Source organism: Nothobranchius furzeri, chromosome 10 (assembly GCF_043380555.1).
Source record: "Nothobranchius furzeri strain GRZ-AD chromosome 10, NfurGRZ-RIMD1, whole genome shotgun sequence".
Classification (NCBI taxonomy): domain Eukaryota; kingdom Metazoa; phylum Chordata; class Actinopteri; order Cyprinodontiformes; family Nothobranchiidae; genus Nothobranchius; species Nothobranchius furzeri.
The window spans coordinates 46,323,114-46,340,984 of NC_091750.1; the positions used below are offsets into that span (position 1 = coordinate 46,323,114).

Consider the following 17,871-nt stretch of genomic DNA (forward strand, 5'->3'; position numbering starts at 1 on the left):
TTGGCTCCGTGCCCCACTAAGTTTTCTTTGGCTCTGCCCTACTAGGATGTTTTGGCTTTCGTGTCTCTCTAGGTTTTCTTTTGGACTCACCATCTTAATAAAGATGTTTAATTTTACGTCCTCTCCTGCCTCGTGTTATTCTGGGTATCTGCGCTTTGGGTCCTACTCCTCCAACCCTCAGCGTGACAAAAATAAAAGTTAATGGCTGAAATAGCAGGAAATAATACAGTTAAAGAGCAGATTGTAGAAGAAAGTAGTAGAGTGTGGAAAGTGGTCAGTGTGTCCTCCAGGAGTCTAAGTCTATAGCAGCATAACTACAGCGATAACTCTGGATAACCTAGCCTTTTAGATGGAGGCATGTTGGAGGCAGGGCAAGGGAGAGCCGTCTTTACCGACTGTACACTCCACTTCCCTCTACTCCCCCACTTGTCCAGATCTAGACTAACATCAGATTTTAACCATAGGCCCTATCAAATATAAATGTTTGAAGCTTAGTCTTAAAAGTAGACAAGGTGTCTGCCTCATGGACTAAAGCTGGGAGCTGGTGCCACAAGAGAGGAGCCTGATAGCTAAAAGATCTGCTTCTCATCCCAGGGTTTCACCCAGTGCTTTATAAACCTGGCGGCCCGCTAGGCTTTGCTTACCCACCCGCCAGGCTAAGCGTCATGCCCCTCCCCCCTCCCGGACCCTACCGTGTCTGCTGACACTAACGGCGCAACGAAACTAGAGCCCTCCATCAGCTGATACTGGTGAGAAACAGCAGCGGAACGTGTACAACCACCCCAACCCTGCTGCACACAAAGTTCCCGAGAGAAAACTCTGGATTGCTGCTTTAACCACATCTTATTTACTCTTTTTGAACCCATAATCTCCCAGTTCACCGATGTATTTTGTTTTTGCTCGTTTTGGTGCTGAACAATGACAATTTTGACAATAGTTTGGCAATTATTTCAGCCGTTTGGAATGTTTATCTTGAGAACAGAAGACTCGATTCACTATGGTGACTGTAATCCTGTACATTTACTAGAATATACTCAATAGAGGACCAAACATGTTTTTATCATTGATTTCCTCATTAAATGGGATTATTTACCTTCCTCATCCAAGTCTTATTCACATCTTTCCAAAATTTGTTTAAAAATATTTAGCATTTTTTAAGCCTATTTCAAACATTTCAATGAAGTTGGCTTGAGGATTTACAACAATATCAACCCAACTTCCTTCTTAGTTGGTATTTGCTGCTCAAAAACACAACATTCAGAAGCTTGGCAGAAATGTTATCAACTAAAGGACAGCAGAAGCTCAGGAGGTACAGTGGGCTGTCCAGTACTCGGAAAGTTGCAAGTTCAATGCTGCTGTGTTCTTGGGCAAGACACAAAACCCGCCCTGCCTGTGGTGGTGGTCAGAGGGACTGGTGGAGCCACTGTATGGTAGGTCTCGCCTCTGTCAGTGCACCCCAGAGCTACTGTGGATGGATGAAGAGAGTCAACCCTCAACCACCACAGCAGTCGAGGGTTTTGCCGCTGGAAATGCTAACACGAACGTTAGCTAACCTTGCAACACTATACTGTAGATGGTTTTCTGTGAGGCTGTACGTGTTTATGATTTCATGGAAAAGTCAGGGATTGTTCATATGTTTATGATGTGAATTAATGATTGTTTCAGGTGTTGTTGAGGTTTTGTGCACGCATGTGTATCTGCTAGTGTTGAAGGTGTTTTAGAGAACAACAGGTACACATGACCACTTCCTTCACAGCACCCTCAATAGAAAGACTAGCTCCTTCATAGCACCTGCAAAAAAAAAAATTCTGGAGCCGCCACTGCTACATCGTAGCTCATCCCCACCAACGTGTGAATGGGTGAATGACTGATGTCTTGTTAAGGGCCTTGGGGGGGGGGGGGGGGGGGGGGTACAACCCTTAGAATGTGCTATACAAATACAGGCTATTTAACATTTACCATGAACAAACACGAAACAGGGTTTCTGTAATAACAGACGTCAAAGACGTCAAATTTTCCAGACGGACGATAAACAAAAACTTATTACAGACCCAGTTCCTTTTCTGTTAATCAAAAATAACATTCTGACTTTAAAAAAGGTCGCAAAATCCTCAGAAAATTAGTACATTTGTCATTAGGGCTTTAAAGCCTGGTATAAAAAACGTTTGTTGCTTTTACATACCCTATACCATTTGGCCTTCAGATACAAAATACTCATTTACTAGACAAAAGACTTCTGGAGTTATACACAGAGAGCTGGAGGCAAACCGTTTTTGCTGCAGAGTGCCGTCTATTTTCACCAAGGTCAGGCTGTCTCGACACACGCTATACTGTTGAGCCCAGAGAGCTGTTTAACGTTTCCTAGCAGCTTCTAAATATTTCTATTATAAAAAGACTCAATCGTGGTATTGCACTATCTCAACCAATTCAAATGCCTACTCTGTCTTAAAAAATCTGACAGGTGCATTATGCCACACCAAAGCTGACAGATTTGAGGCAGTTATTTATTCCGTACATACTTTATCCTACAATAAACCCAGCTGTTAGTGGGTGACAAACAGGCTACAGCTGCAACAGGTTGTCATGCTCACACTCACTCCTAAAGTCTATTAGTCGTGCGGTTTTTGGCCTGTGGGAGAAAACCCCCCACACAAAATCCACAGAGAACGTCAGGGATTCAAACCAGAGACCGTCCTGTAAGGTAACAGCTAAGCCACACCACTACATAACTCTTTATTCCTCATTGTGCCTTACAAAAGTCTAAACAGTGTTTCTCCACAACGATGTCCCACAATGCTGTCCTCAACAATAACACATTAGCTGGATTTTGATTGACAGTCTTCTAACCAGAACAACTGTGAGTGAAAAAATCCAAATCATAATGATGATTGTTGCTCCATGAGAAGCACAATGAGATGAGGCGGCCCGAGGGAGACGAGAGGAAAAATATATATGACAGCGCCCATAAAAGAGAAACGCTTTCCAATTAAGCATTCCAGGAAATTAACTTTTTTTTTATTATTTTTTAATGTGACTCGTAATTATCCTCACAAATTACCCCAGGCCTACAAAGAAAATGGCTTGTGTAGGCAATGAGTGTACATATATATATATTTTTTTATCTCTGTTAATTTATTGTATTATTTTACTTGTGAAATCCACTCAGAGCAAAGGCAGGTAGACAAACAAAGAAAGCATTACATTTAATAAAGTTATTCCATGTCTGTACCTGTCTTTTTGTCAAACACACCTTTGCACGAGGACACGAGCATACAATAAATCAGGCACATATTGACACACACTCATCGTGAGAGTGATTCCCATTCATTTGGGGTGTTTTAATTATTTATATGAACTTTCTATTTCTAGAGTTGAATGATTACGCAATATACTTCAGCGTACTCTTGTACACAGAATCAACTAAACACATACAAGCTCAATTATATAAGTCCATCCCACTACGTCCCTTAGCCAGCTGAACCTTGACCCCGTGTTCTGTGGCCATCAACAGCTTCTGGTATAATTCTGGCTGATATTTGACCATTCTCAGCAGAACTGGTAGGGTTTATTTAAATTGGTTATTTTTGCCTGGATCAGACTTGGCTTTTAAAATAGCAGTGTGTCGTTTCCTGCCACTAGGGGGCAGCACACACGTTTCAGGGTAGTTTTACACCATATTGCCATGACTGTCGCTAGATTATAAACATAACTGTAAATGTTGAGCTGTAGAGCAGAAAGGATGCAACCTCGGCGTGACTCCTCAGGCTTTGATGGTCCTTCAGTTAACTCCATTGAGAGAATGCAATGTAGGGCTGGGCGATATGGCCTAAAATTAATATCACGATATATTGAGGATTTCACCTCGATAACGATCAATGGACAATAACTACAGGTGTGCGCAGAGACAAAAGTTGTCCATTAGATGGGGCTGTCACATGTATTACGTTGAGTCACATTTTTACGTGACTCAAGGTGGTACAACTTCTAAAAGGTACATGAACGTTGCCAACCTACACACGTCTTTTCATTTTTTTTATTATCAAATTTATTGACATGGGAAAAATTATCTCGAAGAGTCAGAAATTTTGATAACAATAAATTTTTGATTTATCGCCCAGCCCTAATGCAATGCCGATGCTAGTTTTCTGGCACTGTACTTTCCGGATCTGCTTGGGGTCCTGCGCCTGCAGATGACATCCTCACACTACGACAAAACCATTAGCAGATAAGTGTGGCCAGGATGGGGCCCAAGAAAACTTAGTGGTGACACACCAAATTGGTCCTCATGATAACTATGGGAGATTTTAGCCTGTGGTGATGCATTGCATTGCTCCTTCATTCTTTTTATTAAAAAACAATATATATCCAAAACCTTTAACTCAAACTTGAGAAGCAAAAACATTTCAGAAAATACATTATTTGAAAATGTATTTCAAAATTTATTTTAGAATTTTACTTTTTAGTTAAATTCCCCTGTTGCTGTCTTCCCCAAAAATGATAAATGACCCGCACTTGTATAGCGCCTCTCAGAGTAAGGACTCCAAAGCGCTTTACACTACAGTGCATCATTCATCCATTCACACACACATTCACACACTGGTGGGGATGAGCTACGATGTAGCCACAGCTGCCCTGGGGCACGCTGACAGAGGCAAGGCTGCCGAGCACAGGCGCCACCGGTCCCTCCGACCACCACCAGCAGGCAAGGTGGGTTAAGTGTCTTGCCCAAGGACACAACAGCAGAATTCTCTGTCCGGATCCGGGATCGAACCTGCAACCTTCCGATTACTGGACAACCCGCTCAACCTGTTGACCTGCTGCTGCCCCTATAAAAACTATATTATTTTGACTATGTCACACATCTCGTCACACCCAGAAAATGAGGTGGAGCTGAATGTCTTGAAAGAATCGGAATCGGGAATCGATAGGAACCGGAATCGAAACGAGGAATCGGAATCGTTCAAAATCAAACGATGCCCAACCCTAGCAGCTGAGGATGGGGCTAAAATGTTTGGAACAGAGATGGAATTAATGAACCAGTGTAGTTACTAGCTAACTTAACTAACCCAAGAAGGGCTCTGGGGACTGGGGTAGCCCAGTTGCTTGGCCCACTGGCTTCCGTACGAGGCTGCAGTCATGCCTGTGGAGATCTAATTTAGATCGGGACTGTTCAACTACAAGCAGAGCCTCAAACTGCTGCGATCGTAACCGGGCGCTGTGGCCTTTTACATCAGCTCATGCTCCACAATCGGAGATTAGCGGGACACTAGTTAAATGCTATCCCAAAGCTAACTCAGTTTTTCTAGGCGTTTTTAGCAAAAAAAAAAGGTAGTGTGACTCCAAAATGAAGGCACCTCCGGCCTTCCTAATAACGAAATCAAAACTAGGTAAGCTGACCGAGGATATCGGTGAAACAGCGAAGCCCAATAGCCCCCACTATCCTCAGTCAGATATGTAGCTCTAGTTTTGTTACCCAGCAGCCACACAAACACATTATATTTCAACCCATTTTAGACCAAGCGGTGCTATGGTAAACACATAGGATTTTCCCCCATTTAACCAGCAAACTAATAGAGAGAAAATGCGGTTAAGGGATTCAAAAGTGAAGCAGCATGAGCTAAAAGAGCTGCAGTGATTCTGTGGTCTCCCTCAGAGATCCACCGATGACCAGCATGACTACTGCCTCACATCGGAGTGGTCCGCGAGTCCCGGCTGCCCCGGGAAACGGGAACAGCCAGCCGCCTGCTCTAGCAACTGTTCCCAGACAGGAGACAGGAGAAGCTGAGCACCTGCTCAAGGTTCTCATGCAGCCCCACTAACATGTTTGACCAAGCATTTCCCACATTCAGCCAGCAAATAAAGTACAGAAATATACATTTATTTTCAAACGAAGCAGAAACTTCTTGGATGATCTGTTACTGCAGTCAGTAACAACAGCTTACCCCCGTGTCCAAATAATTTCACGATTAACATCCAAACATGAACACACAAACACAACTAAAGTTCAGAGTCAAAATGGCCGAACATCTATTGACGTGAAGCTGAGGCCGAGGCCTTTACCTGGAGTCACGTGGCTCTGATGCTCATTAATTTTTCAGAATATTAGTCATTTTACATTTAAACAGAAAAGTTACAAAAAAAAACACACCCCTCAGAGTTGTCATGACTATTCAACACATTCTCACACCCAAGGCGTCAAAATATGACGCGTGTGACCAAGTCTCAATATATGACGAATCGGGACGCCCCAGCGCATCAGGAGACGACAATCAGGGACACGCTGGGTCACGTGGCTCCGCTGGCACCACTGTTTGACACGCGCGGTCACACGGACATTATTCCACTATTTAACCTTCCCCTCACCCCAATCCTAACCATCCATAAACTGTGACCTTAAGGTTAGGATTGTGGTGAGGGGAAGGTTAAGTAGTTCATAAGTAGTTCTAATGTCCATCTCACCACCGGCGTCAGATACCGACGCTCTGGGACACTGCGTCAGCTGTTTGTCCCTGCTCGTCGTCTCCTGATGCGCTGGGGCGTCCTGATTCGTCATATATTGAGGCTTGGTCACACGCGTCATATTTTGACGCCTTGGTTGTGAGAATGTGTTGGACTATAAACTAGATCTATTAATCCTAAAATGTTTTTTTAACCCGGCTGTAAACATTTTATTTCTACTGTGAAAATGGCATTTTTAACATGGGAGTCAATGAGGATTTTGCTCACTTCTGGAACCGGCCCCTAGTGGATGAGGGTGGAACTGCAATTTTTGTCACTTCCGTGTTGGCTTCATGTTCATCCCAGGATTATGGAGGCTTAGATTCTAGGCTATAAATCTTCACTATATTCCTCTGGCTTTCCCATCATTATTATGGGGTTGATTTCTCCTGATTAGCACCCAGAAGGCAGTGGTAACCAATCAGGGGTGAAGTTGGATAAGGAGCTCAGACTGGACTGCCAGGTGAATGGAACTGTGAGATCTTGGTATTTCCATCTCAGGCATATAGAAATGGTGATTCAGGCATTCATCACTTCCAGGTTGGACTACTGCAGTTTGTTTTGTGCTCGCTTCAATCAGGCCTTGATAGCAAGACTCCATGTAGTCCAGAACCTGGCAGCCAGGTTATTGACTGGTACCAGGAAGACAGAGCACACAATGCCGGTCCTAGCCACCCTGCACAGGCTTCTGGTCTCTTATCATATTACTTTAAAAATACTCCTATTAAGAAGTAGCTAAATGGTGTGGCTCCTGTTGTTTTTTAATCTATGCAAATTGTGGGTACCTTGCTCCATGGTTAATAGTAATTGTGTTTGATAGGAGTTGTTTGATTTCTATGTGTTTCATATGTTTTTTCTGTGCAAACATGTATGGTGGTGCACAGCACTTTGACCGTGTCCACACCCATTCACACTAACATTCACACCCTGGTAGTGATGAGCTATGATGTAGCCACAGCTTCCCTGGGGCGCACTAACAGAAGCAAAGTGGCCGAACACAGGTGCCATCAGTTCCTCTGACCACCACCAGCAGACAAGATGGATTGAGTGTCTTGCCCAAAGACACAACAGCAGCATTCTCTGCCGGGAGCCGGAATCTCAGATTATTGGACAACCCTCTCTACCTCCTGATCTGCTGCAACCTATTCTGATTTTTGACCCACTTCTCCTTTTCCAACAATGCAATGGACATCCCATGTTTACCGTAACGGTTCAGAAAATAATCAGATAATCCTGCCGTGTGTGGTCTGTTTAGAATGTTGGGATCACAAATCAGGACAACGTGTTGAATTGTCTTGCTTTGATAAAGAGGACAAATGAGTGTGCAAACCAGAATGTGAGCAGATGACATCTCAGAGCGAGGGGAATCTTCCTCATCAGCCATGTTTGTTTACTTTAAAGTTATGTTTGATCTCCTGAGGTTTTGCGAGACTTCCATGTGACTGAGGAATGCTAGTGTGTGAAATCGGTTCACGTGCTGCGTTTTCTTTGCCGTGTGGCCGTACACCTCACACTGTAAGACCAAAGCTGTTATATCTGGGATCCCTCATGTTTAGAAAATCATCTCATCATTTTAAAATCCTGCTGAGTGAACCGGGCCTGTTGAGTGAAAATGCATTCTTCAGCATCGCTTGACTAAATCTTCAATAAATTCAAACTTGCTCACCTAATTCTTTGTTTTAAAGGTAACTGAAGCTGAGTGTTGTATAATCATTCAACTCTGGAAAACAACTGGTCACATCAAACAATAAAAGCCCCAAAACACATGGCTGTAACAGTAAGTTCACACTCAGACACGAGCTGCTTTATATTAAACTGGTCACACACTTTAGCGAGACTTCTGCGGAATGACGGCACAAAGTACGACAGCATTCAATTCTCCTGCTGCATGTTTTGCTATCTCAGACACTGCATGAGGTCCACGTCTCACTTTGGTCTGAGACATATCATAAACCGAAGCGGCGGTCCATCCGCTCTGCCTGAAAACACCCAGAGATATCGCAGTGACTCCATAGGCGGAGGTGGGGGGAGAAAATAGTATCACACAGGACAATGAGTCACAGACGCAGCAACGGCTCCTACAGATCATTACATGTCTGTCTGCCTGTCTGTGACGTCATCAGCTGCACCAAAGCGCTCCATCCCAACAGAGTTTAAACAAGCTGCATGTGACCTCCAGCCTGGTCAGTGAAACGTTCTATGAAATGACAATCAGAGGTTTTATTTCCACATTTGTGCATGTGGGGCAACAAAAATAAGATTTCTGCTAAACCTCATCCAGAAGACAAGTCACACCTGAATAAGCATACAGAAAACCTGAGGAGGAGGCTAATTTAACTGTTACGATGAAACAGGAGTCGTGTTTGCAATGCAACAGATTGCTTGAAGTAGAGAAGGATCTAGGTGGAAAGAGGAGGTCTGAGAATCAGGAGGTGGTAGTTTTATTTTAAATAGAAAGAAATAAAAAATACTGAGAGATGAATTACTGTGATATGTGAGCTGTAATGCACTCTATTGATTTCTCACCACAGTGATTAATAGAATTTGTGGGGCAAAGCTGATTAAGGCTAGAGCCGTGAACATCACACAGCGATCGACCGTCTCTAATGACATTTACTGGGAGTCCGGCAAATTCCCTTTAAAGTTTTGGGTTTGGGTGCTGAGCCTCCTCACTGCTGGGTAGTAATTTGGTAAGCGAGGAGGCCGTGGCGGGTGAGCGTGAGCCCGATGTAAAATGCGCTCGGGGATTGTGACAGAAGGGACTTGTCGACAGGAAGTCACAGACTCGGGGAAGAAGCATAACTGACACTTGTTACAACTTGCTCTGATTCTTGTCAGATGCAAAGTGAGAACATAATTTCCTAAATTAACCAAACATGAGTGTGAGTGACAATGCAACCCCTTCCAACAGTATTAAACTACACACGGCGCCAAACTATGACCCTAATTCAACTTTTCTACCACCAACCCCTCCTACCTGCTCACACTGAATTCCTGGGATATTTCTGGCATGCAGCTTCCTCCAGGCATCAAACATCAGTAAATAGTGTATGCACTAAATATACCTTGTGCTTTATGCTTTAGAAAAACAAAAATAATTGGAAATCTTTGGAATGAGAGCCAGTTGAAGATAGTGTTTGCATATAAGAGGTGATTTATGATTCTGAATGTTAATAACTGTTTAAATGGAATATATTATTTCTATGACAGTTAAATTAAGAGTTCAAAGAAAAGGTGAATGTTGTAGTTTTCTCAATTTTTCTCAAAAAAAAACTCAAGTAACTTAAAAACTAGAAGTAAAACTAAACTAAAATATTCATAAAATTGAATATTAATACAAGAGAAGTGCCAATTCTAAAATTAAACTAAACAAGAAAACACTAAATCACCAAGTGACCTACTTTTTCTCATTCAAAAAAACTAAAAGCCTTTATTTCACAGAGTAAAATGGATTAAAACCACCCATTCAGCCTTGCCTCTATTCTTTCCTTCAGATGTTTTTCCAAACTTCTCTTTGAGAAAGCTTCTCACACAACCCAAAAATAGTCTCAGCCCCACTCCACGTGTAATCAGGACGGGTTCCTCTGAAGTTAAGTGATGATCAGACAAGCTGTGTGCCTGTCAGAGACAGGAGGACTTCTCTGAAAGAAGAGAAAACATCTTTCAGACATATGTCCTTCTGGAGACTAATTTTCAACAACAGTCTGACCTTTAACCTAAAGCATCCAGCCACCTTGTCCTGCTCAGAGTGGAGTCCTGTTTCTGCTGCTTTAGGTCTAACTTATAGCTGACACATAAAAACCCACTAACTGGGCCAGGACTGTGTCCTAGTGCAGGCACACTTAAGAGGTTAAATGTTTTCCAAACTGCACGTGGATGGCTAGGATGCATCTGTAAAGGCCATTGGCTATCAAATAGGGATACTCCGATCCAATCACGACTTTCAGGAAATCGGAAGTGTGGGAAAAATCGGATTTAACCATTTAAAATAGGGCTGCACGTTATTAGGAAAACCTGTGATGTTCGATAACAATGATTAATATTGCGATGACGATATTACTTGCGATAACTCAGGAGCAAAAATAATCAAAAACAAAGAAATTTTAAAAATCATAAAAATGAGAAAAGCTAAATACGTGCAGAAAGGGAAAAAAACATGAACAAGAAAAGGAAATCAGTGGATCTGGGAAGAGCAGAATCAGCAAAAAGAGCAGAACAAAGCTAACTCAGGTGTTTGCTAACCATCAAAATTAAGTGCCGTCCGCCTCGGGGACGGGCATCTAATCTAAGAGAACCCACCCAATTGGCCAAATGGGTGGAGAGCTCTATTTGAGTTTTTAAAAAAACATCATGCCTCCGTTTGATTGATAGAATGCATTATGTGTAGCAAACATTTGCGCTGACCATTCATTGCAATATTTATCTGTTCTTTGCGATATGCATATTGTGCATGCCGATATCGCGATAACGATATATTAATGATATATTGTGCAGCCCTAATTTAAAACAACAAACATTACTTTTTAAATTCATCCTGAGAAAGAGATTGTCAAATGGAAAAACGATGGCTTAATTCAACAAGTTCCTTCTACATCAGTATTCTTTGTTTCACAGACAACAACACTGTAAGCCCCACAAATGAAGGCAGTCCAGGAACTCACACACCATAACATGTTAGCTGACAGCATAGCTGTCACCTCAAGAGAGAGAAAATGTCTGTAATTTAAATGTAGTTTTAAATGAACAGTGGGGGGGGGGGGGGGGGGGAAATAAAAATGCATGTTGTGTGCAAAGTGAGCCTTTAACAAGGTGGAAAAGGTGGTGCTGCATTCAACATTGATGCGCCACCTTAAAAAACCTGACCCTGCTCAGCCGACACTAAAAGATACATAGGGAGCCAAAAGTCACTTCCGCATCACGGGTCCCCAGAAGAACGAAATAAATGAAAGCAAGTCAATGGGGCTAAAAACGCTATTTTGTAATTCTGCTTGTTTTTTGCCATGGATTTCACATTTGATGTCGGTAAACTTTAAAGACACATTTTGATACCAAGAACACGCTTATTTTGACTATTCTGACAGGGGCGTGTCCAGAGAGTGGCCTGGGGTAGCAAATGGCTGCATGGTGGCGCAGTGGTTAGCACTGTTGCCTCGCAGCACGAAGGTCGCAGTTCGAAACTCGGCTGCAGCCTTTCTGCGTGGAGTTGCGTGTTCTCCCCATGCATGCGTGGGTTTCCTCCGGGTACTCCGGTTTCCCCCACAGATCACAACATGCCCTATAGGTTATAAATTGTAAGTCGCTTTGGATAAAAGTGTCTACCAAATAAATAAACAATAAATAAACATAAATGCCACCCTTGGAATCTGATTGGCCACCCCAAGTGCCACTACACTGAATTCCCTTTAAATAGGCCTTTCATTGTCCACAAAAGGCTTGGGGTATCAAAAAAAAAGCATGACCATTGGTGCCACCCATGCAAAAAGTAGTGCCTCACCTGGGCCACCCCATTTTGAAAGATCTGTACACGCCACTGTATTCTGAGGGAAAATCTGTCATGAGTTTCTTGAACGTGTTTAAAAATTCCAGCGACACAAGAGTGAGGCTTTGCTACACGTGGAATTGGAGATGAAGAACTGTTGTTGACATTTTAAGACAAAACTCTCAAATGTCATTTGTGATTAGTTTGCCATTAGTTGAAGCTCAGCGAGACACTGGTTTTGTTAGACTGATACAAAGTACCAAGAATCTAGGTGTCACAACTAATTCAGACCTGAGCTAAACTGGTCACATTATGGTCAGTGTTTCATCATCTTCATCAAACAGCACGACTCAGAGGTCTCATGTCCGGGCAGGATCTACAGAAGAAAAACTCATTCATGTGTTCATCTCCAGCAGGCTGGACTATTGCAATGATCTTTTCACTGGTCTTCCCAAAAAGCTGTGAAGTAACCGCAGCTTTTTCAGAATGCCGCTGCTAGAGTCTTAACAAGAACCAAGAGAACCGAGCACATCACTCCTGTTCCCGAATGACCGGAGAAGTGCAGGACCACACATGATTCTGACAGTTCACACAGTGACAAGCAAGTGGATAAAGGTTATTTAACTCATTCACTGCCATTGACAACAAAAGTTGTCATTTTAAATCTAACCGCTTGCTGCCATTGTTGACTTAAGTCGCCATTTGCCTTTTTTTATTGGGCAGGCATCAGAACGAGCCCCCGCATCATGAGCACACACATCACAGCTCTAAAGCTGATCTTCATCTGCGTATGTCACCTGATCAGAAAATCCATGTGATAGGTAGTTTTGGCGTTGACATAATCATAGAGCACATTCTTTGACTCTTCAAAAAAAACTGTAAAAACACTCAAAAATGCTGGCAGCAAGAGGCTTTTCTGATCAGGAAAGGCCAGCAGTTAACGAGTTAGGAGCACGCAAGAAAGGGGAACGAGTGCAGCATGTATCCAAAATGTGGTTTACTTTATTTTCTGCCAACCTTGGCAGGTTTTCCAGGAAATTAAATGCTTTTTTATTGGTGAAACCACTGGAAATCAGCACGACTTTTATTTTGAAAGTTTCCAGATGTTTTACACTGCTTTTGTGTTTGACCTCCTGTCCAGCCTGATCTGAACTGCTAAACTTGATGCGTTCTGGAAGTGGGAGCTTCTGTCCAAATCGAAATGCTTCAAACTCGTTTCAAACGCACCCATCCACCATATGCAGCACGTTTGATGGACTCCAGGAAGACTAGCTATTTTGAAACAGCTAATGGAGATCTAAATCAGTAAATAAAAATATGCATCTGGTGGAATGGCCCTGTTAGGTAGCAGTCAGCTGATAGAACCCCGGGTCAGAACCAAACAGGGTGGAGATGCTTGCACACAGATGGAACCAGCTTCCTCCTGACCTCAGTCTGCCCCAACTCTAGTATCTTTTCAACTGTTTTATATGGTCACGTTGATTTTAAAGTTTGATGCTGTCCTCTGCAACTGAGAAGCACATAGAATTGCCTCTGCGTGTGAAATGTGCTGAACAAATTAAGCTGCCTTGCCTATGCACACTTTCATTGAGTTTTTTTTATGCACATTTTTAGCTGTTGCTGTGATTTGGAGTTTTCCACAATAAGGTTTGCCTCTCACTAAAGGTCCAATAGAAAACTTTCTCTGACTTTTAGCCAAAAATTTTACTAAATTTGCTTTGAATCTTTGGTCAGAAAATACTTTTGATTAGGCGGGACTGCAGCTCTGAGTGACAGGTGGGTTGTGGAACGTGTTGCAGCTCCTCCTGATTTATTCAGTTTCTTTTTCCTAACAAAAAAGAATGCAGCTACTATTCCTCTCCAGCCCGATGGATCCAGGAAGAAGCAGGCCAGTATTTTGGTGTCAGGAAGCCTGAGTAATCCAGAGGTGACACTGTTATAGCGCGTGCAGGCATGATCATTTTTGTGTTCTAAAACAGTGCATCTAGTACACGGGTAATGTCTGGTGTAATGGGGCGTGTGGGTGGATTGTGCAGCCACATCACGCAGGCAGCATCCCTCCCGCTGCACTCCAGGTTAAACGCATCAGGTGCCGCATCAGCCAGTCAAGATGTCTGAAGCCAGCGTGAAAATTTCAGGCTTCTGCCTCCTGCTGCTAAGTGCCGTCCCAAATTTCAACGTGCCAAACCATTTCTTGGCCAGACGCACACGCTGACAGTCTCCCTTGGTCTGAGAGCGCTTTTATTTGTGCGATCAAGTGTGTGTGAGTGACAGCCAGGATGCAGAAACACACAAACAAACTGAGAGGCAGGCAGAAGCGATAGAAATTAACGTTCGAGGTACATATTTTATAAGCTCGAAGGAGATATGGTGCAGTCATCTTTGATGTGAGCCTAATAATTAATTTACATTAAATAACTGCACATCAACAGAGTTTAATTTTTCAATGGACTTGTCACCAGTTAAATCTGTGCTTCTCATCTGAATGAAAAACTGAATTGTAAGAATAGAAAATAAAAGTTGATGCCTGTGCAAGAAAGTCTATGGCACAACGAGCAGGTAGAGTGAAAATGTCTGTTGGTCCTTGTGTAACTTCGCACAGACCCCAAGTGAACTCCAATAGATCTATGACAGCCCCTGTTATGGCTCAATCAAGTCCACTTAATGAGGTACAAAAATAGCAATAGTCAGCCAGCAGTCACCGTCTGAACCCGCACTGGAGCAACAATCCACAGAGGCCTGACAGCACCGGGTCAAAGTCAGACCAAATGTCATTCAAACTTCATTTTCCACTCCCATGTCCGGAAAAGTTAACGGTGGGGCCTCATCAAAAAGGCCTGAGGCTGAAGTTACCAAATCAAACAGCAAAAAGTAACAGATAATGACAAAAACTATTTAAAGATAAGCTGGAAGAAACTACATGAAGCTAAATCAGTTTGCATATTGAGCATGTTTGGATGAATAATGCAGATGTGGCACTTTTCTTTATTCACATGGGGCTTTTCCCAGTGGCTGGTGACATGGACATAATTTTTTTTTGGGGGGGGGGGGGGGACATGTCCCCCCCACTTTTTCCAAAGTCAAGTTTTGACCCCTGCACTTTTTACCATCCAAAAACAATATTACGCTATATTAAATTGACACTGATTGAGCTCTAGGACCAAGCAGAAAACAACCGTTTGTGTTGAAGCCGGTTTCCCATTAGAACATACTGTAAAGACACCCCCCGTGTCCCCCCCACTTCTAAAGTGAAAATTGCGTCCATGGCTGGTGAACACCTGAATCTAAATCTGAAGTTCCAACAACGATGTCACAGACGTCAATAAGGTGACATGGAAGTGTTTCCAGGTAAGCTAGCCTAAATAACCAGCATGCAGCAACAATACAGCGCTCCTTCTTCCACTCATGATCCAAAAACGCCACTTAACAACATTTAAATCCTCTGATTTTTTTTTTCAGTCAGGAGTAATAGCAGCGGTTGACATCATGACAGACTATCTCATTTGCATGTGTAATGATTCAGATCTCAATTAATTTGCACTTGAAAATGACTGCTTTCCTCGGTGTGATTCCACCTAAGTGCTGCCTGTGATACACTGGCTGCCTGGAAGCTTTGACATTCACAAGAAAGCATTCATCATTTCACGATATACTAATCTCTAATGGGCAGCCCAGATTATTACAATGTCCCTGGAATGGATGCAGGGAAGCATGCCGCTCCAGACAACATTATAGCAGTTCCAGTGCTTGTATCCATTTGTGAGACCCCTGGGAAATGGTAACCTAAAGACCACTTCACACACTCGCTAAAGAAACAGCAACAGCTGCTTTGAGAAAAGGAGTCATCGGATTGACAGGATTAACAAAGTGGGAGACGTTATCCACCCTTGTGATCGGGCTACTGGTTTAAATCCGAATAAAACCGCTGAATGTGTGTGCAAGTGTGAGCAAATACAAACAGCTTTGTCTGATCATCAGTAAAGAGTGATATTGCACGCTGATGCACATCCCTCCCTTTTCTTTAAAATGTAAACCCTTAATGGACCGGATCATGACCTGGGACAGTCCAGTCATTACCTAGAACAGCTTTGTTTGGAACAAGTCCAAGGCAGAGACAACAGACCTGAACTCACGATGCCATCCCATTTAAAATAAATGACATAAAAACTAGAAGGGTTAGGCTTCTTTTAATTTTATGTCTTAGTTAAATCTGGAGGATGTGGGTACTGTCTTGCTCTTATGTGTTTTGTGTGTTTTTATCATTTATTTGTCCCCGTAAAAAATAAATCTGTTGTGATAAATGAAAAAATCAAAGTGCAAACAGGTAAATTAGGAAAGTTCGACTCATCAGAATCAGCAGATACACATCTTCATTTCTTGAATTACCAATTAGTTATGAAGCAGATAAAATATAGATAATCATAAAACTAGATTTGTGTCCATGTTTTCATGGTTGTAATGTGCGTGCAGGTTTATTAAGGACGGAAGCTGCGAGGAGGTGAAGTGTGACACTTAAAGGTTTTATTCTAACAGAAATGAGAAACGCGCATCTTACCCTGAGAGAAGACATTGAGCAGAAGTCCGATGATCATCATCCTGTCCGGTGACATTTGGGAGAGTTTCGGAAAGGGGACCTGGCACCGGGCTCGCTGCAGCTCAGTGACCCGTCTCCTGCTTCATCCAGCCTCCTCTTCCTCCTCCTCCTCCTCTGGAGCTGCTGCGTCCGCGCTCACAGGAGCAACCCGGACGATCTGGTTCTTAAAGTTGACTAAACTGAATAACGGCGACTCAAGCTCTCGCGATTTTCGCGGTAAACATCCCGCTCGTGCGTCTGAGGGACAGGAATATAAAAAGTTCCCAGCTGGGTGCGCTCCCAGCAGTCCAGCGCGCGCTTGAACCCTTCTCCCGTCAGCTCTCGTGGCAGCCAGACCTGAATCCTGGACGCTGAGTGTCAGCTGAAGCCTGATTGGTCCCCGAGAAGAGCCGACGAGCCCACGGGAGGTTAGGATGTCTCCTCTGGGAGAACAGCTGCTTTCTGCCGCTCATTTGGAACTTGATGGAGAGCAGAAGGTGTGACAGATGCATTAAACCCGGAAGTCCGGGGGCTTCAGGAGAGAACCCAAAAACAAAATCATTATTTAAATTAATAGTTGGACTAATTAGGGTTTCAATTTTTGGTTTTAGTTAACCTTTTTTTCTACTTGGATCTATTTTTTTAATCAAAGTCACATAGGTGGGCAATAATGTTTATTCTCTCTCTCTCTCTCTCTCTGTGTGTGTGTGTGTGTGTGTGTGTGTGTGTGTGTGTGTGTGTGCGTGCGTGCGTGCGTGCGTGCGTGCGTGTGTGTGTGTGTGTGTGATTCACTGCATAAATTATAATGAAGCTCTCAGTAATGATTGGATAAACATCTATTGGCTTAATCCGATTGAAGATGACTAAAACAGCTAATAATTATGTCAGATGGGTTTCCCCATAACTATTTAAATGGATCACACAAGAACTTTGTTTCAAGGTGAGGTTCGCTGAAAAAAACATCTTTTAATTATTATTTCTGCTTATAATCAGTCACTCTATGGTTTTCATGCAGGCTGAACATAAATGGCGTCCTACGCCTGTCTCCTGCTTTCACTTCCGAAAGAAAATAGACGTGAAAATCTAGGATTGGAAAAGCCTGACATATCTACGTCACACATCACCAGAGCTTTTTCTTTCCCAGAGTACAACATAAAAGACATTTGTTCCTACTAGAGATCACTGCAAACGTGTTGATTAAATAGGCGATCCACACCTTTAAATTTTCAAGTTTACAATTGAAGATGACCGCCATGGTTTACTGACCTTCTGCAGCTTCCCTTTGCCACAGAAGTCAGAGCTTTGATCTGGGAATGACTGT

General features: G+C 42.9%; 1 protein-coding gene across 1 annotated transcript in view; it reads right to left on the bottom strand.

The window, feature by feature from the left end:
- gfra3 (GDNF family receptor alpha 3) overlaps nt 1-16,796 on the bottom strand; it is a 64,758-nt gene extending 47,962 nt beyond the window's left edge. Inside the window, exon 1 of the mRNA XM_015960805.3 lies at nt 16,533-16,796. Within this exon, the coding sequence (XP_015816291.1) occupies nt 16,533-16,587 (55 nt within the window). The 5' untranslated portion in view covers nt 16,588-16,796. The remainder of the gene's footprint in view (nt 1-16,532) is intronic.
- Nucleotides 16,797-17,871: the final 1,075 nt, after the last annotated feature.